This window comes from Ichthyophthirius multifiliis (genome assembly GCF_000220395.1).
Source record: "Ichthyophthirius multifiliis unplaced genomic scaffold scaff_1120509251146, whole genome shotgun sequence".
NCBI lineage: Eukaryota > Ciliophora > Oligohymenophorea > Hymenostomatida > Ichthyophthirius > Ichthyophthirius multifiliis.
The window spans coordinates 28792-51141 of NW_004086160.1; the positions used below are offsets into that span (position 1 = coordinate 28792).

The 22350-nt window shown below is 15.3% G+C and overlaps 5 protein-coding genes across 5 annotated transcripts, besides 31 other annotated features; all 5 read left to right on the top strand. All coding sequences in view use genetic code 6, as the record gives it.

The window, feature by feature from the left end:
• Positions 1-170: 170 nt before the first annotated feature.
• Positions 171-229: a microsatellite.
• A 137-nt stretch (positions 230-366) lies between these two features.
• Positions 367-408: a microsatellite.
• A 471-nt stretch (positions 409-879) lies between these two features.
• Positions 880-937: a microsatellite.
• Positions 938-966: 29 nt separating this feature from the next.
• Positions 967-1040: a microsatellite.
• Positions 984-1037: a microsatellite.
• IMG5_149090 (nucleoside transporter family protein, putative) lies at positions 1040-2467 on the top strand (the record flags this gene model as incomplete). Its single annotated transcript, XM_004030946.1, has 3 exons — positions 1040-1685; positions 1986-2141; positions 2238-2467. 3 exons carry the CDS (start codon positions 1040-1042, stop codon positions 2465-2467), a joined length of 1032 nt encoding a protein of 343 aa, XP_004030994.1.
• Positions 1818-1869: a microsatellite.
• Positions 2468-2872: 405 nt separating the features above from the next.
• Positions 2873-2925: a microsatellite.
• A 293-nt stretch (positions 2926-3218) lies between these two features.
• Positions 3219-3268: a microsatellite.
• A 1328-nt stretch (positions 3269-4596) lies between these two features.
• Positions 4597-4652: a microsatellite.
• A 91-nt stretch (positions 4653-4743) lies between these two features.
• Positions 4744-4776: a microsatellite.
• A 1193-nt stretch (positions 4777-5969) lies between these two features.
• Positions 5970-6040: a microsatellite.
• Positions 6041-6504: 464 nt separating this feature from the next.
• Positions 6505-6535: a microsatellite.
• Positions 6536-6828: 293 nt separating this feature from the next.
• IMG5_149100 (nucleoside transporter family protein, putative) lies at positions 6829-8268 on the top strand (the record flags this gene model as incomplete). Its single annotated transcript, XM_004030947.1, has 2 exons — positions 6829-7636; positions 7790-8268. The coding sequence occupies 2 exons, from the start codon at positions 6829-6831 to the stop codon at positions 8266-8268; spliced, it is 1287 nt and encodes a 428-aa protein (XP_004030995.1).
• Positions 7661-7724: a microsatellite.
• A 780-nt stretch (positions 8269-9048) lies between the features above and the next one.
• Positions 9049-9099: a microsatellite.
• Positions 9100-9455: 356 nt separating this feature from the next.
• On the top strand, positions 9456-10916 carry IMG5_149110 (hypothetical protein). The gene has a single exon (XM_004030948.1). It carries the CDS (start codon positions 9854-9856, stop codon positions 10256-10258), a length of 405 nt encoding a protein of 134 aa, XP_004030996.1. The 5' UTR covers positions 9456-9853; the 3' UTR covers positions 10259-10916.
• Positions 10304-10375: a microsatellite.
• A 1433-nt stretch (positions 10917-12349) lies between the features above and the next one.
• Positions 12350-12458: a microsatellite.
• Positions 12459-12883: 425 nt separating this feature from the next.
• Positions 12884-12923: a microsatellite.
• Positions 12924-13237: 314 nt separating this feature from the next.
• Positions 13238-13314: a microsatellite.
• On the top strand, positions 13313-14725 carry IMG5_149120 (nucleoside transporter family protein, putative; the record flags this gene model as incomplete). The annotated part of the gene is made up of 4 exons (XM_004030949.1): positions 13313-13703; positions 13740-13913; positions 14247-14399; positions 14499-14725. 4 exons carry the CDS (start codon positions 13313-13315, stop codon positions 14723-14725), a joined length of 945 nt encoding a protein of 314 aa, XP_004030997.1.
• A 924-nt stretch (positions 14726-15649) lies between these two features.
• Positions 15650-15699: a microsatellite.
• Positions 15700-17758: 2059 nt separating this feature from the next.
• Positions 17759-17804: a microsatellite.
• Positions 17759-17811: a microsatellite.
• Positions 17812-18296: 485 nt separating this feature from the next.
• Positions 18297-18349: a microsatellite.
• Positions 18298-18343: a microsatellite.
• A 645-nt stretch (positions 18350-18994) lies between the features above and the next one.
• Positions 18995-19080: a microsatellite.
• Positions 19081-19527: 447 nt separating this feature from the next.
• Positions 19528-19611: a microsatellite.
• Positions 19564-19611: a microsatellite.
• Positions 19576-19655: a microsatellite.
• Positions 19614-19659: a microsatellite.
• Positions 19618-21082, top strand: IMG5_149130 (nucleoside transporter family protein, putative; the record flags this gene model as incomplete). Its single annotated transcript, XM_004030950.1, has 1 exon — positions 19618-21082. Exon 1 carries the CDS (start codon positions 19661-19663, stop codon positions 21080-21082), a length of 1422 nt encoding a protein of 473 aa, XP_004030998.1. The 5' UTR covers positions 19618-19660.
• Positions 21083-21093: 11 nt separating this feature from the next.
• Positions 21094-21178: a microsatellite.
• A 221-nt stretch (positions 21179-21399) lies between these two features.
• Positions 21400-21452: a microsatellite.
• A 136-nt stretch (positions 21453-21588) lies between these two features.
• Positions 21589-21714: a microsatellite.
• The last annotated feature ends 636 nt before the right edge of the window (positions 21715-22350 follow it).

Sequence of the window (22350 nt, forward strand, 5' to 3'; positions counted from 1 at the left end):
TTATTTTTAATAGGGAAATTATAATAATATAAATAGATATATTGGAATAATATCTTTTTATAGAATTTATATAATAAAACTAAGTAAATTTTGTAAGATAAATTAAAAAAATAAAATATGCATTAATATCTAAAATAATGAGCATTTTATAACTTAAAAAAATTATAGAAAAATATTATTTATATAATCTTATATTTAAATATATATATTATATAAAGCTTTTATTTAATAAGATTTTTAATTATATAATTTATATATTTGCTTGGTTTATTTATATTAACAGAATTTAAATTAATTTATTAAAAAAAAAATTAATAATATTTATTTTATTTAATATCTTATCCTATATTAAATATTTAAACAAAATATTTATATTTTAATTAAATTTATTTAATTTTAGAATTAAATCAATTTTATCTATTTATCTATGATTTTATATTAGTTTTTTAGCAGCTATGTATTTAGTATTAAAATAATTATTCAATATGATAATTAATATCCTATAAAATAAAAAAATATGAATTTAATTTATATATAGAAATAATTAACAAAATAAAAAACTTTAATCATATTATTATTTTAAATCAAATTATTTACATTAATATTAATTTTTTTTTAGACATTTTGTATAAAATTTTCTGAAAAATATAATATAAAATAAAAAGATTATAAATCATAAAAAAAAATCAACTTAAAAAAAAATAAAAATAAGTATACAAATTAAATATTTATTGATTGGATATTTAAAAAATAAATTATTATCAAAATATATAGAATAATTTTTTAATATTTATAAATTAAATTTTAAATTTTCATCCATATTTGAAATATTTTTTTTGACATTTGAAATGAAAATTTATAATCTAAAAATAAAAGAGATTAAATTAATAATATTAAAAAGCTTAAATTAAAAATTATAAAAAACTTAAAATTAATATAAAAAATCAAATATATAAACCATAGATTAAAATATTAATTATAATTAAAAAAAAAAATATAAAATAAATTAAAATAAAATAAAATAAAATAAATTAAAAAAATGACAGAATTAGTTAATATATAAACGTCTCAAAATCATTTACCAAAATAACCATAAGAAGAAGAGGACTATGAAAAATTGCCTCCAATAACTTTATTTCATAAAATAACATTCGCTCTTTTAGGCATATGTTCTTTAACCGGTTGGAATTCTATTTTAAATGCTTTTGATTTTTTCTAAGATAAATTTCCAAAACATGATTACGTAGATGTCGCTTTTTATTTCCCAATTCCGATTATGTGTTCTAATTTTTTAGTCGGAATAACTTTAACATTAATAGGAAATAATATTCCTTTTGAAAAGCGTATTCCTTTTGCTTTAAGAGGGGCTGTACTTACCATAATTTTTATTTGCTTGATAGGTATTTACCTTAAATAAACATAAGCGGGTATTGCTTTAGTATTCATTGTTTTAATATTTTAAGGAATTTTTGATAGTCTAATGATTAATTCGGCAGTAGCGCTTTCTGGAGCTACCTAAAGTGGTGTATTAATAAGCATTTTCTGGAATTTTACAGCTTTGTCAGGTATTATTATGAATGTTTTGAGATTTATCGCTTTTGGAGCTTTCGGGCTATAAGATTTAGATAATGGAACTTGTTTATATTTTGCAGTCGCAACCTTGTTTTATTTAGTAGGAAGTATATGTATAACATTATTTACAAATGGTGACTATTATAAAGCCGTTTTGAAAAGAGATTAGATGAAAAATAAAAAATAAGAAGAATAATAAAATTAAGCAATATAAAATATAGAAAAAGAGGTTTTAAAGATCTAAGATAATCAAGCAGTTGCAGCTAATAATAATTAAGCATAGGCAGCTTAATAATATTAAACCGCTTAAAAAATATTAACTACTAATTAATTATAATCTGCTTAATAATTGGATATTGAAAATAATCTAAAAAAGTCTTTTTTAAATAAAATTATAAATTTCTTATAAATAGTAGGACCTGCACCCTTTTTTATATTTACTAATTATGTTTAGACTTTTATGCTTTTTCCCGGTGTCTCAGTTTTCTAAAAACCTTCATATACATTAATTTAGAATCCTTTTGTACTTGTTTTTATGTGTACAATTTATAATTTAGGAGATTTGACAGGTAAAACATTAGGCTCTTTTAAAATTATATAGAAAGCATTGCTTGCATATTGCGTTGTTATTTCTAGATTTTCATTTTTTATTTTTTTTATATTAGTCGCTAGAAATCAGGGATCCTAAGCTATGTAAAACGATCTTTTCTAATTTTTCTTTTTATATATTTTTGCTTCTATGGATGGATTGATAACTTCTATTTTAATGACAGTCGCGCCTTAAAGAGCAACTAATTCAAAAGATAGAAATTTTATTAGTTACGTAAATATGTTTTCTTTGACTTTTGGTATTTCAGTTGGATCATTTATGGCTTTAATTTTAGTTGATGAATGATTTTTTTATATATAGGGAATTTTTTTATTTTCATTTAAAATATAATTGCTATGATTTATTTACTTTTTTATACATAATTAAAAAATAATTTTTTATTATAGTGATTGAAAATTATTATTTTAATTTTCTTAATTATATGTATATTTAGTTTTAAAATATTAATTTAAATAAGAGTTTCTCTATATTATATTAAAAAAAGTTATTTACTTAAGTCTTTAATTTTTTTTTAAATAATATAAATTAATAATAGATGTAATTATAATTGTATGAATTATTATAATAATTCTTAATAAAAGTTTTTTAAATTAAAAAAAAAATGATATATTATTATTTTAATAATTAGCAACATAATTATTAAATTAATTTTATGTATTATAAATATAGAAGTTTTCTTAAATTTTTTAAATATATATATATATATATATATATATATATATATATATATATATATATATATAAATAAATAATTAATTTGAATTATCTACTATTTAAAAACATAATAATTTTTTTGTTTTTAATTTAAATATATGATATTAAAAAATTCACTATAATATTATTCTACTATTTTAACTTTTACGTAAATTTAGTAATTAAAAATTATTTAGCTTTAATAATAATTGAAAAAAAAAACTATTTAAATGTTGTAAAAAAATACTAATTTTTTTTACATGTTTTCAAGTTAGCCAATATTCTAAATTTTTTCAAATTTAAATATTATATATAATCTTTTTATTTTTTGTATATATATTTTTTTTTAAATTTAAAGATTTTTAATTATTAATGTATTTTTTATATATTAAATTTATATCAAATAAATTTAAATCTTAATATTTAATTTAATATTATTTTTAACTTCATATATTAATAAATATTTTATAATTTAGATTAAAAGACAAAAAAATTCTGCGGATTCATATAATTGAATATTTTATCTCTCTCTAAAAGAATAAAATTACATATTTTGCTGGCTTAATAAAAAAAAAAAAAATTATATAAATCAAATATTTTTTATCAAATTTTAAATAACTTACTGAATTAAAAAAATATACATATTTATTCTATTGAAAATTATTATATGTAATGATTAAATAAATTGAATTTTTATAATTTTTTATTCGATATCGATTTCTAATTTGGAAATAAAATATAATCCGTTTCGAGAATATTTGATTATAGTTAATAATTATAAATTTTAAATTATAATTAATAAATTTATTGATATCTTAAAGAAAAGCATAAATTTTATCCCATATAATTTAATAAAAAAAATTTAATTAATAAATATAAATACATATTATAAAAAATTAAAAAAATTCATTATTATATGCTGTGAAAATCAATATAATATATTTAATACACTTCTTTATTCAATTAACATTTAATTCTATTAAAATTAAAATATAAAAAATGTATTTTTTAATTTTAAATTATATTAATATTGTCAATTAAAATACTATTTAAAAATATAAAAATTATTATTTTCTTAAAAATACTCAAATCATGAGAAATATTTGAACAAATATTTTATTAAAATATAAAAGATTTAAAGAATAATAAGCATTTTATATAATATTTTGTAAAAAAAATAATAAAAAAAGGAATATATATGCAGATATTTCTACATATAAAAAAAAATCCTTTCTAAAATGGATTAAATAAAAAATTATTAAAAAGAAAAGGAAAAAATATACAAAGAATAATAAAATAATTAAATAAGTAAATTCTATATTATGAAAAAATGATGTAAAATGGTGATAATTGAAAATTCTTTCATAAAAATGAAATATTCAAATAATAAGTTAAAAAAGAAAATAACAAAAAATTAATAAGAAAAAAAAATCATTTAATAGAAAATAATAATATATAAATCAAATGAATTAATTAAATAAAAACATTGATTCATTTTTAAAAAAAATTAAAAATATTATAGATAGGTTCGATAATTATTGTTAATCAGAATTAGGCCTAAATATTTCTACCTATAATTATAATAAACGTTCAATTAGAAATAATGATATTAATTTAGTGTATAAAAAATTTATTTTAAAATTAATTTAATAACCTTAAAATTATGAATAAAATTACTAAAAAAATTAATTAACTAATAATCTAATTTATTTATAGAATAAAAATAATTAAATAAATCTTTAAAATTATTATAAATCATAAATAATTCATAATAAATTAAAAAATTAAAATTTAATGATCAATAATTTAAAATTATTAGTAAAATATAATAATTTATATAAAATTAAATAAACAAATATTGAATATTTTATATAAATATTAATATAAATATATATATATAATTTTATTTATATTTTTAAATTAAATCTTATTGTTTATTAAAAAAACTATATTATTAAATTATATTAAAATATTTATATAAATACAATAAAACCTCTAAGAAAAAAAAAATTGTAAAGACATATTTAAATAAGCCCAAAAAACAATCATAAAACAAAATTTTTCTTAAATTATTTACTTTTTTAGTAAAATATAAAAAATCAAATAAAAAGTTATGATTCAAAAAATTATAATAAATAACTATTAGAAATTTAATTAATAAAAATATATGGAAATAAATAACATATAAAATATTTATTAAATTGGAATGCGAAACAAATTTATATTGAAAATAAACTAAAATTCAAATATAAAAAAATAAATACAAACTATTAATAAGGCTTTTAAATAATTTTACATATATTTAAATACTTACTTAGACCTATCTAAAATATTTTTAATTGTAAAAATTATAAAATATTATAAAGAGAGTATTTTATATTCCTAATTAGGAAAAATAATTTAATGAAGTCTTATTAACAAAATGTTTTACAAAATAAATTATAAGGATATTAAAAATATTTATTTAAATATAAAATTAATCGTTATAAAATAAATAAAAGTCTACAATAATGATCAATAATTTAACTATTTATCCCTATATTACTATCAATATATATTAGACATGGTTTTAGAAGAATTAATTTTTTTTGTTTCAACAATAAAATATTATTATTTGTATATTATTATGATATAATATCTAAAAATTGTAGGTAATTGTTTAAATTTAACGATTTTTTCTAAAAAAAAATAAAAAAATATCAATTAATAATATTTTTTTTTTTAAAAAAAAAGCCATTATTCTTAAAAAATTAAAAATATAAAAAAGAACGTAAACAAGAGAGTATAATTAAAGAATTAAGAAAAATAATTTGAACTATGAAGAAGTTAAAAATTCATATATTTAAGTTACTAAGTATATTATAATACATATAATTAAGAGTCAAATATAAAATAAATTTGAAAATAAAATAAAATCTAAGTTATCTTATTTAATGCTCTATATAATATTATATCATGTATTAAATCCAATTATAATTTTAAAACTAGGTATTATAGAAATAAATTAAAAAATAAAAAGAAATTAAAATAGTACAAAAGCAAATTATTAAATATAATTTAAAAATACATTAAATTATATACATATAACTTTTTAATAAATTAAATAAAAGAAATTAAAATATCTAAATTATAAAGTAAGATAAAAAATAATTAAAAATAAAATTAAATAAATAATAGTTAAAATTCCATATTATATTTACAAAAATAAAAAAATACAAAAATGAGTATTATATAATAAATAATAAAGCTAATAAAAAAAAGAAGATTTTTAAATTTTTAAAATAATTAATTCATAGTAAATTTTTCTTAAATTATAATAAATATAAAAATATTTATTTGTAAAGATTATTAAGTATAACATAATTTAAAAAATTAATAAAAATACAATTTTTACTAGTAAAAAACAAAAAATATTGTACTATGAAATCAAGGATATTATAAATAAATGAATGAGGAATAAAAAGGATAAAGAAAGAAGCAAAAGCTTAAATTAAATTAGAAAATAAAAAAATAAATAAGAAAAATTAGATTAGTTAATAAGATAAGAAATAATCTAGATAAATAAATAATAATTAAATTTATAATGCATATTAAATAATAAAATTAATTATAATATTATTATTTAAATAATATATATATATATATATATATATATATATAATTATTATTTTTTAATTAAAATATTAAATTTCTTATTTAAAATTTTTATCCTTATGAATAATAAATATGTATAAAATTATTTATATATAATAATGTTGATAGATTATTTTATATTATATATACAATATTATTATAAGTATATATTAATTTTATTGATAATATTATCCTATAATATATATTATATTTAATAAATGTTATATATTTTTTTAAATATATAAAATAAAATATATATATTTAATCATAAATAAACAATTAAATTATTTTAAATTATTATAAAGATAAAATAAAAAAAAATGTAAGAAAACAAAATAGAAGGCATTGAAATTTCTTAAAATCATTTACCAAAAAAACCAATAGAAGAAGTAGAAGAAGACTATGAAAAATTGCCTCCAATAACTTTATTCCATAAAATAACACTCGCTCTTTTAGGTATATGTTCTTTAACCGGTTGGAATTCTATTTTAAATGCTTTTGATTTTTTTCAAGCTAAATTTCCAAAAAATGATTACGTAGATGTCGCTTTTTATTTCCCAATTCCGATTATGTGCACTAATTTTTTAGTCGGAGTGACTTTAACATTAATAGGAAATAAGATTCCTATTGAAAAGCGTATTCCTTTTGCTTTAAGAGGAGCTGTACTTACCTTAGTTTCTATTTGCTTGGTAGGTATTTACCTTAAATAAACATAAGCTGGTATTGCAATAGTATTCATTATTTTAATACTCTAAGGAATTTTCGATAGTCTAATCACAAACTCTTCTGTAGCGCTTTCTGGAGCTACCTAGAGTGGAGTATTAATAAGTATTTACTGGACTTTTACAGCTTTATCAGGTATTATTATGAATGTTTTGAGATTTATCGCTTTTGGAGCTTTCGGGCTAGAAGATTTAGATAATGGAACTGGTTTATATTTTGGAGTAGCAACCGGTTTCTATATAACAGGAAGTATATGTTTTACTATATTTACTAATTGTGACTATTATAAAGCTGTTTTGAAAAGAGATTAGATGAAAAATAAAAAATAAGAAGAATAATAAAATTAAGCAACACCAAATGCAGAAAAAGAGATTTTTAAAATCTAAGATAATAAAATAGTTGCTGGTAATGAAAATTAAGCATAGACAGCTTAATAATTATAGACTACTTAAAAAATATTAACTACTAATTAATTATAATCTGCTTAATAATTGGATATTGAAAATATTTAAAAAATATCTTTTTTGGATAAAGTCATAAATTTCTTATAAATAGTAGGGCCTGCACCTTTTTTTATATTTACTAATTATGTTTAGACTTTTATGCTTTTTCCCGGTGTCTCAGTTTTCTAAAAACCTTAATACACTTTAATTGAGTTCCCTTACGCTCTTGTTTTTATGTTTATGATTTATAATATAGGAGATTTTACAGGAAAAACATTAGGTGGAATCTAATTTTTATAAAAGTCATTTATAGCATATTCTGTAGTTATTTCTAGATTTTCATATTTTATTTTATTTATATTGATTGCTTAAAATGAAGGATCGAAAGATATGTAAAACGATCTTTTCTAATTTTTCCTTTTATTTACTTTTGCTCTTACGAATGGAATGATAACTACTATTTTAATGACTGTTGCACCTTAAAGAGCTACTAATGTATAAGATAGATATTTGATTAGTTACGTGAACATTTTCTCTTTGACTTTTGGTATTTCAATTGGATCATTTATGGCTTTGATTTTAGCTAAAAATTGATTTGATTTATTTTCTCAGATTATTATTAATGTCATTATAAATTAAAAAAAATTTTCTTAATTTTATTATTTATTATTAAAAAAATAATTTTTATTTATTGTGTATTATTTTTATATTTTTATATTTATAATATTAATTTTAAACATAAAAATTACTTGTTTATTATTATAAAAAATATATATCTTTTTAGTGTAATAATATATAAAATATAAAATGTTTTTAAATAATTTATAAAAATTTTTTGATAAGATCTTTATTTTATTGATTAAATTTAAAAATCTTATTAAAAAAATAAAGAAGTTTTTTTTAATAATTATATAGATATCATATTAGAAGATATTATTTAAATATAATTAAAAAATATATAATTATTAATAAGAAAATATAATTTTATATTATTTTATATTTACATCATGCATGTATTTTTCATTATTTGCCTTTTAATTTTAATTTTATACTAAATATGAAAGCAATTGAAAATACATAAAATTATTAATTGCATTTACTTATTGTTTTTTAAAAATTATGTACAAATTAAATGTTTTTAATATATGTAAAAAAATATTAACTGTGACTTTTATTTTTAATATTAAATAATTAATTAAATTTCGATTACATTTGTTAATTAATTTTTTCATAACTTTTGTAAAATTTAATCACTTTTTAAAATGTGATTTTTTTCTTATGTACTTTGCCAATTATTCGTTTTTAATAAACAAATTAAATAATCAAAAATATTTTATAAGTATTATCTAATTTAATTATTATTTCTTATATAAATTAAATAATTTATATTATAATTATATTATATTATTTAAATATATTTTATTAATATTTTTATAGCCTGTAAATTTAATATTTAAATTATAAATTCATATGATAGTAATTATTTTATTAAATTTTATAAAAAAAACTTTCATAAATTAAGAAATAATATTAATACTAAATTTAATAAATAGGTATCATTCATTTAAAAATTAAATATAAAATCAATTTATTATTCAATTAAAAAATTCATATATTTTAGATAAATTATTTTATCTATTTTTTTATAAAATTAAACTAAAAATAAAAAGAGCTTAAATTATCAAATTTAAAGCCTAAATTAAAATAACCTCAGTATATAAATATATAAAATATTAACCATTAATATAAAAAAAAGAAAAAAAAAAAAAAAATTGATTAATAAAATAAAGCATAATATAATATAATATAAAATAAAATATAAAATGACTGAATCAGTTGTCAAATAAAATTCTCAAAATCATTTTCCAAAAAATATATAAGAAGAAGAAGAAGAAGACTATGAAAAATTACCTCCAATAACCTTTTTACATAAAATGACATTCGCTCTTTTAGGCATATGTTCTATGACCGGTTGGAATGCCATTTTAAATGCTTTTGATTTTTTTCAAGCTAAATTTCCTAAAAAAGAATTTGTGAATGTAGCTTTTTATTTCCCAATTCCTATTATGTTCACTAATTTTTTAATCAGTGTAACTTTGACAATAATAGGACATATGATTCCAATCGAAAAACGTATTCCTTTTTCTTTAAGAGGAGGAATTATTACCCTAGTTTCTATATGCTTAGTAGGTATTTTCCTTCAAAAAACATAAGTTGGTATAATTTTAGTATTCATTATTTTAGTATTTTAAGGAACTATGGATAGTATTACCGTAAATTCTTCTGTCGCGCTTTCTGGAGCTACTTAAAATAGAGTATTAATAGTAATTTTCTGGAACTTTACTGCTTGGTCAGGTATTATTATGAATGTTTTGAGATTAATCGCTTTAGGAGCTTTCGGGGAAAAAAATTTAGATAAAGGAACTGGTTTATATTTTGGAGTAGCAGCCACTTTATATTTAATAGGAAGTATAAGCATAATGAAATTTAAAAATGGTAATTATTTCAAAGCCGTTTAGAAAAGAGACAAAATAAGAAATTAAAAATTATAAGAGCAACTAAAATAAATAATACCAAGTACTGAAAAAGACATTGAAAAACACTAAGACAATCAAATAGTTATTGATAATAATAATTAAATATAAACAGCTAAATAAATATAAACTAATTAATAAATATAAACTAATTATTAAATTTAAACATTTCAATAAATTGATGTTTTAAATAATAAAAATATGTCTTTTATGAATAAAATTTTATAAAAAATATTATTAGTAGGACCTGCGCCATTTTTTATATTTATTTGTTACGTTTAAAGTTATATGCTTTTTCCTGGTGTCTCGGTTTACTAAAAACCTAAATATACATTAATTAAATTCCCATTTGCACCTGTTTTTATGTTTGCGATTTTTAATATAGGTGATTTGATTGGAAAATCAATTGGAGGAATTAAATTTTTATAAAGATAATGGCTTGCATTTGCAATTATTTTTTCTAGATTTGCATATTTTATTATATTTATAATGGTTGCTAATAAAAAAGGATCCAAAGATATATAAAATGATATTTTTTAATATTTTTTTTTATTTATTTTTGCTATAAAAAATGGAATAGTAACTTCTATTTTATTTACCGTAGCACCTTTAAGGGCTAATAGTACAAAAAATAGAGATTAAATTAGTTACGTGTGTGTTTTCTCTTTGAAATTAGGTATTGCTATTGGATCATTTATGGCTTTAATTTTGAAAAAAAATTGATTTTATTTATAATTTTACATAATTTTTTTTTTATATAATAACACATTCTTTATATTTTTTTTTATTGTTTTAATTATTTTATATATAAAGAAATAATTTTAAAAAAGCCTCATTCATTATTATATATAAATTTTTTATTTTTAAAATATTTTATATTGAAAGTTTTACAAAAAGTTAATACTTAAAAGAATGTAACAACTTTTATATTTTTATTATTTTATTTACTAAAATTTATTTAAATATTTTTATCTATTATAGATGTTTCTAAAAATTAATAAAAAATATATATAAAAATAATACAATTATTATAGACTTTTATAAAAATAAATATATCTAAAACATTAATTTTTATAAAAAATGAGCATTTACTTATTCTGTGAATTTTTAATTATGCACAAATCTAGGATATAATTAAAATAAATAATATTAAAAAAAATATATAATATCATTCTACTTATTTAACTTTATATTTTTGATTATAATATAATTATTAGGCTTTAATAATTACTTTAAAATAACTATTTTTTAATTAGATAAAATAATACTAATTTTTTCTACATGTTAACACATTGATAATATTCAAATTATTTAATAATTTTAAATATTATAATCTAACTTTTTTTATAATTCAATAAATCATTATAATATTTAAAAATTTGCTAATAATTCATACAAAATAATACATTAAAATTTCAATTATTAAATTTTATGCTTTTATAATTATTTAATATTTAAAAAGTTTATTTTTTCTTTATTTAACTTCATATATAATGGAATTTATTAAAGATTTTATAAGTTATTATAAAATGCCTTAAATTTCTGAGAAGTTAAATTAAATCCTATAATTTATTTAGGTAGAATATAAAATTGTATATTTATTAAATTTCTTAAAGATTTTTTTTTATTTATATAAATATAATTTTTTTATTATCTGTTGAGTTTCTTGTTTCTTGCTTAAAACAAAAATTAATTACTTCTGTATTGAAAATTAGAGAATATATATTATGAAAAATTTTATAAAATATAAAATAAAAAATTATTTTTTGAATATAAAGTCCATCGTTAATTCAATATTAATGTTTTTTTGAGGTTAATAATTTTAGGGAAATATTAAATATAATATTATATTTTATTATATATAAGTATCGAAATATTAATTCAATAAATAAATATTCATAGGAAATATCGAAAATATAATATTATAATTTTAATTTATTTTTAATGCCATATTTTTATCTTATATGTATTTTAATTCATATTAAATACAAAAGAAAGTTAAAATATATTAATTTATTAAATGAATTTTCTCAATAATTTATTTTATGTTTTTTATATTTATCTTTTAATAAATTATGTTAAAACTATACATACTATATAATATTAATGTATTCATAAATAAATAAAAAATTTATATTTAATATTTATCATATTTTTTTTTTATATATATATTAATAAATATCTTTTATTTATAATTTTTTTTATTTATTTTTATAATTAAAAAATAACTTTATTATAAAATTTATTTTAAAATTTTTGTATTTTTTATAAATTCTTAAATTAAATATTTAGTTCATTCTATTTTTTTATATTTATTATGTTTAATTTCATTTTTTAATATAATAATAGTTTAGTTATAAAATAATATAAAAAATAAATATATTTTTTTTTTAAGAATTTTCTAATTTAATCATTTATTTTTAAATTATATATAAAAATAAACAATATATTTTAGTATCTTTTAATAATTTTTTTTTTTATTTTATATTTAATATAGTATAAATTTTTTATTTATTTATTTTAAAATTTATATACAAAAATAATAAATTTTTTAATATTTATCTTTCATATAATTATTATTAATATGATAGTTTATACATTCGATATAAAAATTATTAAATTAGTATGATAAATATTTTTAAATTAAAACAATTTATTTTTATTTATATTTTTTTTTATATAAATTAAATTAATTATAAAATTAGATTATTATAATTTTATTGTATCCTATGTTATATTTATTATAATATTTATAAATCATTTTCTTTATAATATTCAATTTAATTTTAATTATAATACTTTTCATAAATATAAATTCATATTTTATTAAAATAAATTATTCATTATTTTTTATTTTATTAATAATAATTATTTTCAAATCTATAAATTTCAATATTTTCTTTACATTATTTTTTTCTATTTTATTATTATTAATTTAAATATTTATGATTAAAAATCAAAGTAGTTTAGATTTATAATAAAAAATATGCTTAGAATATAAATTTAAATAATTAAAAGAAATTGAAGATATAAAATAAAATCAAATAAAAACAAATATATAAAGTAATCTAAAATAAAATAAAATTAAATTAAATAAAATTAAAATGACAGAATTAGCTAACATATAAATTTCTTAAAATCATTTCCCAAAACAACCATAAGAAGATGAAGAAGACTATGAAAAATTGCCTTAAATAACTTTTTTCCACAAAATAACATTCGCCCTCTTAGGAATATGTTCTTAATCTGGTTGGAACGCCATTTTAAATGCTTTTGATTTTTTTCAATCTAAATTCCCGAAATAAAATTTCGTAGATGTCGCTTTTTATTTCCCAATTCCTATTATGTTTACTAATTTTATAATCAGTGTAACTTTAGTAATAATAGGAAATATTGTTTCTATTGAAAAAAGTATTCCTTTTTCTTTAAAAGGAACTGTGATATCCCTAGTTTCTTTATCCTTGATAGGTATTTTCCTTAAATATACATTAGCTGGTATCTCACTTATATTCATTTTTTTAATAATTTAAGGAACTATGAGTTGCTTAACTAATAATTTATCCGTAGCGCTTTCTATGGCTACCCAAAATGGGATATTAATTAATATTTTTTTTACTTTTACTTCTTTATCAGGTGTTATAATGAATATTTTGAGATTTATTGCCTTAGGAGCTTTCGGAATAGAAGATTTAGATAATGGAACTGGTATATATTTTGGAGTATCAGCCTTTTTAAATTTATTAGGAAATATATTCATAAATAAATTCACAAATGGTTAATATTACAAAGCTGTTTAGAAAAGAGACTAAATGAGAAACTAAAAATTATAACAATAACAAAAATAAGCAATTCCAAATACAGAAAAAGACATTGACAAATTTTAAGACAACCAAATAGTTATCGGAAATGATAATTAAATATAGACACCTTAAAATAAATAGACTGCTTAATAAATATAAACTACCTAGAAATTGGATATTGCTTATAATTAAAATATTTCTTTTTTAGATAAAGTTTTAAATTTGCTTTAAATAATAGGACCTGCTCCTTTTTTTATATTTATTGCTTACGTTTAGACTTTTATGCTTTTTCCTGGTGTCTCAGTTTTCTAAAAACCTTAATATACTTTAATTAAGTAACCTTATGCACTTGTTTTTGTTTTTACGATTTTTAATATAGGAGATTTGATAGGTAAAGCAATAGGAGGAATCAAATTTCTATAAAAATAATTATTTGCATATTCCGTTATTATTTTTAGATTTGCGTTTTTTATTTTATTTATATTTATAGCTAATTAATAAGGATCCAAAGATATGTAAAATGATTTATTTTAATATTTCCTTTTATTTACATTTGCTCTTACAAACGGAATGGTAACTTCTATTTTAATGACTATAGCGCCTTAAAGGGCTAATAATGCTAAAGATAGAGATTTTATTAGTTATATGAGTGTTTTTTTTTTGACTTTTGGTATTACTGTTGGATCATTTATGGCTTTGATTTTTTAAAAAAATTGATTTTTTTATATTTTACTTATATTAATTTTAAATTTTTTATACATATATAAATGTAATTTTTTTATATCTAAATTAAACAAAAATTATTTATATAGATTGTCTTCATTTCATTTTTTTTTTTTTTAATTTAATAAACATTATTTAGATTAGAACCTTTTTATAAATGATATTACAAAATTTAATACTTAGATCTTAAACGATTTATTTAATTAACACAATATTAAGCATTTATTTGTGCTATAATAATGGAAGTAATTTTAAAAACTAATATTGAAAAATAATATTTTTTTAATTAATTAAATAAAACAAAAGTAACCTTTTATAATTATTTTAAAATTTTAGAATGTGTAATGATAACATTTTTAACAAAATAAATTTTCTAAAAATTTTAAATCAAAGAATCTAAAAATATTTTAATGTTTATTTATTCATAATCTAGTTTTAGTTAAAAGCTAAAAAATCAATGTAATAATATTATTTTTAATTAGTTTTGACCTTTTGTAATTTTAATATAATTATTCAGCTTTAATAAAATTTTCAAAAGAAAAAATTAATTAATAATGATAAATAATATCAATTTTTTCTACATGTGTACACTTTTTAATATTTTTATAATTATTTAATATTCATTTTATATTTTTAAAAGTTTATTCTTTCTTTTAACTATATATATTAAATGTGATTTATTAAATATTTTAAGTGTTTTTACAAAATACCTGAAATTTTATTTACAAAATAAAATTATATAAGAATATAGTGTTGTATATTTTACTAAATTCTTAAAATAATATATTTTATATTATATAAGAACCCTTAATTTTTTTATACCAAGTACAAAATTAATGTATTTTTTCTTCTTAATTTATTTAATTTTATTAATTTTTTTTTTATTAGCAATAATTTTTATATAAAAATTATATCTTTTTTAATTTTTATTTTATTTTAAATAATTTTTTTTTTTTATTATTTAATTTAATATAATTGAAATCTTTAATTATTTTTCTTTATTAAAATATATTATTATTTTAATTTAATTCTTTTATTTGTTTATATGAACAAAATATATTTACTAATATATAATCGAATTTTTAATATTTTATTTTAGAAAAAAATACACTAATTTTATTATTAATAATATATTTTCTTTTTTGATATTATAAAACAATATTTATGCTTTTATATTAATTTATTTAATACTATTTTAATTACTTTTGTATTATTTTTATATTTGTAATATTATTTTAAGGAAAAAAATTATTAAAAAATATTAATATTTTATATATAATATTTTATTTATGATTAAAATTGTTAATTATATATATTTTATTTTTTTAATATATTTTTCTCATTAAACAAGTAAAATTTTTATAAATAATATTTCCTAATTTAATATTTTTTTATTTTAATGAGATTTAAACTGTCTATTGTTTTACATCTTTTATCTAATAATTAGTATTCTTTATTTCTTTCAAAATTTAAGGTTTTATGTTTATTTCTCTAATTCTACTTTTAAATCAATTTTAGGTTTTACATCTCTAAATTTATGTTTAAATATTTTTAATTAAAAAAATTAATATTAATAATAATATATACCCATAAAAAAACTAATAGTTTTATTCTTTTTGATTGTATTTTTTATTAAATAATATATTTATAAAATTTAAAACTTTAATTTTGGATTTAGGTATGAGATAATAACAAAAATTAATAAGCATTCCTTGATTAGTAACCTTTAAAGAAAAAATTTGATGATCTGCAGACTTTTACATATTATCGTTATAAAATTTCATACATTTTTTTTATTAAATTCTTAAAAAGAATATATATCCTCTCCAAAGAGTATATTTTTCAGATATAAAAGTAGAATATTTTTCACAAAGATTTCCTTCCTAACGAATTATCTGCTATAACAATTTTTGGCAAATATTAGTTATATAATATTACTATATAAGCATTCTTTCAAAGTAAACATTTAATTTGGCTCTATGACTTATATTTTTTATATTTCACCTTTCATCTTTTTAAGACATTTATTTTGTTTTATAATGATATGAATAATTTAATTTGTATTTATTTTTAAGCATATGGTTTGTTTATTTATAAATTTAATTTATATATTATATTATATTATATTATTATTTATTTAAAATAACAATTTAAAAGTTTAATAGTAAAAAATAAAAAAATACTATTATTATTGTAAAATGAGCAAAAAATAAAAATATTAAAGTATAGAATATAAGGCTAATATTATGATTGGTAAAATTTAAATTATGTTATTTATATTCTCTTGATTTTAAAAAATAAATCTAATGTTAAATTATTCTTGAGAAAAAAAAAAAAAAAAAAGTTTAAGTTTTTCAAATAAAATTAACAAAGTAATAAATTTTTATAATTATACTTGCAAAAAATTGATTATTTACAAGAAATCTATGATAAAACTCCATAAAAATAAAAAACACAATTAATAAAAAATAGCATTTTTTAAAAAAAAACTCTAAGATTACTTTCTATTCTGGGTAATATAGAATAATTATTATTTTACAATTATAAAATCTGTAACAAAATTAAAATAATTTTCTTGATACAGATTCATAAATAAATTAAAAAAGATAAAGACAATTCAATGGATTAGTACAAATGTTTTTTTAAAAAAATATTCCCTAATTTAAACTATCGAATAATTAATTCTAATAAATTTAAAACAAAATTTTATAAAATACAAAGACAATTAAAAATTATATGTAATTAGAATAACTAAATAAAATTCATTAGGTTAATTTTACTAATTTCTTTTTAAAAAATTACAATTTAAAATATAAAAACTGTAATATTTAAATGACTTAAATAAAAAAAAAAAAAAAAAATATTGAAGATAAAAAACATGTAATATAAATAATATGAAAAATAAAATAAAATAATTTATAAATTAATTAATCAAATATCAAAACAATAAAAAATAAAATTAAAAAATAAATAATATGATTACGATAAACCGCAAATGGAATATTAATTAATAATAAATAAAAATGAATATAATATATATATATATATATATATATATATATATATATATATAATTATATTTTTACATATACTTACATATCTTTATTGTTTTTGATAAAAATATTATTTAAAAATATATCTTTTCCTTTATGCTTTTATAATTTATCTATATTTTTTAGTTTCATATATAAATATATATAAATTAAATAAAATTTTTAGAAAAATTAATAAAATTTAAATTACTTCTTTTTATTTCACTCTAATAATTTTATTTATCTTAAAAATTTAAATAAATTATATCGTATAAATTACTTGTGTATAATACTACATATAATATATTTTTATTTAATAATATTCAGTTAGTTCATTGCTAGATTAAAAGAAAATAATATAGAAATATATTAATCAATAAAAATATATATCTTTTTAAATTTATAATGCATTTTAATTGGTTATATTATCACATTTTTTTTTAAACTTTTAAGAATAATGATGAAGCTATGAAAATAAAGAATTTAACAGGAAATATAAAATCAAAAAAAACTGAATAATAAGAATAAATATTAATAAATAATAAAAAATTAAAAGTTATAAATAAAATAAATTATAAAGAAAATACAAAATAATTTTTTTAAAATTTTTTTATTATAATCTAACTATTTAAAAGATAAAAAAATTAAATATACAAAAATATATGAAAATAACTTTAAGTTAAATATTTATCTGGCTGGAGTATTATCATATGCCAGGAAAAAAAAATAAAAGATTATATTTAAATTTATTATTAATATTCAAATTACTTGCTAAATTATATATATTTTTTTTTAAATATTTCTAGTAAAACTAATTAAAAAACAAAAAGATTATATCGCATAATTTTGGAAAAATTTTTTTTTAAAAAAAGGTTTTTTTTGCTTAACTTTAATTACCTGCTTATAACAATATTTAAGTTAATAATTGTATATCTTATGTATATGTTAATTAAAAAAAAAAATACATATAATTAATTATCAAAATATAAATAGAAAATATAATATTATAATAATAATATATAACTAAACTAAATATACATATTTTTTTCTTATTTGCCATTTCATAATTTTTTATATATAAAATTATTTAGACATTGTTAATATATAAAATTATTATATGATTTTAATTATTATTTTTAATATTTTTACAAAAATAAGCGTAATCTTTATTTCATTTATAAATGTAAAAAGTATATAATCATAATAAAAACTATGTAAATATACTTTTGAATTTTATTAATATATAAATTTAATTATATTTATTGTTTTATAAATATAAATATTAAATATTTTTATATTTTTTATAATAATTAAATTAGATTATCTTTTTTATATTATATCCATTATTAAATATTTAATTATTTTATAATAAAATTTTTATATTTTAATTATAGATACATATAAAAATATATACAATTTTTTTAACATTATTTTATTTAATTTTTATTTTAGCCTATAAATTTAAAATTTTAATCTTAAATAAATATGACACTTGTTTTCCTATTAAATCTAAAAGAAATAAATAAAAAATTTAATCATAAATACATATTCATTTGTATAATATGTATAATATTATTATTTTTTTATAAATTTTATCTAAAATGAAAATTTTTATACTATTTAAATTCTTATATTTAAAATATATTATTATAATTTAAATTTTTAGTATTAAATAAATTTTAATCGACTAAAAATAAAAAACTCTTGTATAAATAAAAAAAAAAACATTTAAAAGAAAATAAAATACACAATATTATAAAAATTATTAAATAATAAAAAAAAAAAATTAACCATAAATTTAAAAAAAGATTTAATAAATAAAAAAAAAATACAGATTAAATAATAAAATTAAATATAAAAAAAAAAATATAATATAATAAAATAAATATAAAAAAAAATGACTGAATTAGTTATTGATAATAATAAAAATTCTAAAAAAGTTAGCCCAATGGAAAACTAATAAGAAGACTATGAAAAATTACCTCCAATCACATTATTCCATAAATTAACATTCGCTCTCTTAGGTATATGTTCTTTAACCGGTTGGAATGCCATATTAAATGCATTTGATTTTTTCCAAGCTAAATTTCCGAAAAAAAATTTCGTAGATGTCGCTTTTTATTTCCCGATTCCGATTATGTGTACTAATTTTTTAGTCGGGATATGTTTAACAATAGTAGGAAATAAGATTCCTATTGAAAAACGTATTCCTTTTTCTTTAAGAGGAGCTGTATTTACTTTAGTTTCTATTTGCTTGGTAGGTATTTACCTTAAATATACACAAGCTGGTATGGCTTTAGTATTCATTATTTTAATACTCTAAGGAACTTTTGATAGTCTGACAACAAATTCATCTATAGCACTTTCTGGAGCTACCTAAAGTGGAGAATTGATAGGCATTTTCTGGACTTTTACAGCATGGTCAGGTGTTATAATGAATATTTTGAGATTTATTGCTTTAGGAGCTTTCGGAATAGAAGATTTAGATAATGGAACTGGTTTATATTTTGGAGTAGCAACAGGTTTCTATATAATAGGAAGTATATGCATCACTATATTCACAAATTGTGACTATTATAAAGCCGTTTTGAGAAGAGATAAGATGAGAAATTTAAAATTATAACAACAAAAATAAGCAGATTCAGAAAAAGATATGTTTAAAATGTAAGATAACCAAATAGTTATAAATAATGAAAATTAATAGTAGACAGCTTAATAATTATAGACTGCTTAAAAAATATTAACTAATCAATAAATATAAACTGCTAATTAATTTGATGTTAATAATAATTAAAAAACGTCTAATTTAAATAAAGTTATAAATTTCTTTATAATAATAGGACCAGCTCCTTTTTTTATATTTATGACTTACGTATAGACTTTTATGCTTTTTCCTGGAGTCTCAGTTTTCTAAAAACCTAAATACACTTTAATTGAGTTCCCTTATGCTCTTGTTTTTATGTTTACGATATATAATATAGGAGATTTAGTAGGTAAATCATTAGGATCTGTATCTCTTTTTAAAAAACAATGGATTGCATACATTGAAGTTTTGTCAAGATTCACATTTTATATTTTCTTTTTATTGATTGCTAAAAAATAAGGATCGCTATAAATGTAAAATGATGTTTTCTAATTTTTCCTTTTATTTATGTTTGCTCTTACAAATGGAATGATAACTTCAATTTTAATGGCTTTAGCACCATAGAGAGCTACTAATGCTAAAGATAGAGATTTAATTTGTTACATGAGTGCATTCTCGTTGAATTTTGGAATTGCTATTGGATCATTTATGGCTTTGACTTTATCAAATAATTGATTTTTTATTTAATATGTATATATAAATATATATAAAAATATTTATATATATATATATATATATATATATTAATATATATATTTTATAAATATATATTTTTACATATTTTTTTTTGAAATTTTAAAATTTATTTAAAATAAATAATATATTTATTAAAGATAATTTAAATTTATATATAAGTAAATTAATATAAAAATAAAAATTTAAAATAAAGAATATAAATTATTTTATATTATAAATAGAGATATTATAAAAAATTAATATAATATATTATAATATAATATAAAAGATATATAAAAAATTGAATTAAGTTTTATTAATTTAAATTTAAAAATTAAATATAATTTTAATAAAAAATAAAATAATAATTATATTTTTTATAAACTAAATAAATGAAAAAAAATTTATTAATAAAAACATAAATTATATATATAAATATCATATTTATTTTTAAAAAATTTATTAACTTTGGTTTTTTAAAATAAAAATTTTATTATTTTTTACACTATTATATTATTCTTTATTATAATTATAATAATTATTATTATTATTATTATTTATATTCTTAATATTATTATAATATTATTATTATTATTATTATTATTATTATTATTATTATTATTATTAATATTTTCATAATTTTTTTTTTCTTAATATTATTTTTAATCAATTTTATTTTCAAATAGACTTCTATTATTAATTTTATAATTTTTTTTTTCATTTTCCTAACTAAATTAGTTATAATTATTTTAATGAAAAGAATTATATCCTTATTTATTATAAATAATCGTTTATATTTTTTCTTTTATTCTTAAATTTATTTTTTTTGATCATTACTATTTTAAAATTAATTTTGATTAACTTAGTATAACAAGTTTTTATTAATTTAAATTTTTTATGAAAACAATTTTTTATTTAAAATTTCAAATATTTATGCTAAAATTGGTTAAATATTATTTATGTTTACTTTATTTTTTTCCTCTGAAATTTATTTATCTTTTAAATTTTCCAAAATCTATTTTATTTTTAAACTATCATTTAATGTTTTTTCCACATAATCTGAATGTAGAAATTTAACTAAATATTTAATACTATTTTTATCTTCATTTATTTTACATTAAATTTTTTCCAAATTACTCGTAACATCGTTAATAGTATATTCAATTATTTTAAGTTACTACTTCTTATTAAAAACGCTCATTTTCTTCGTATTTTAACTACTTCTTATTGTAAATTTTCAAAAAAAGGAGTCTAATATTTATTATATT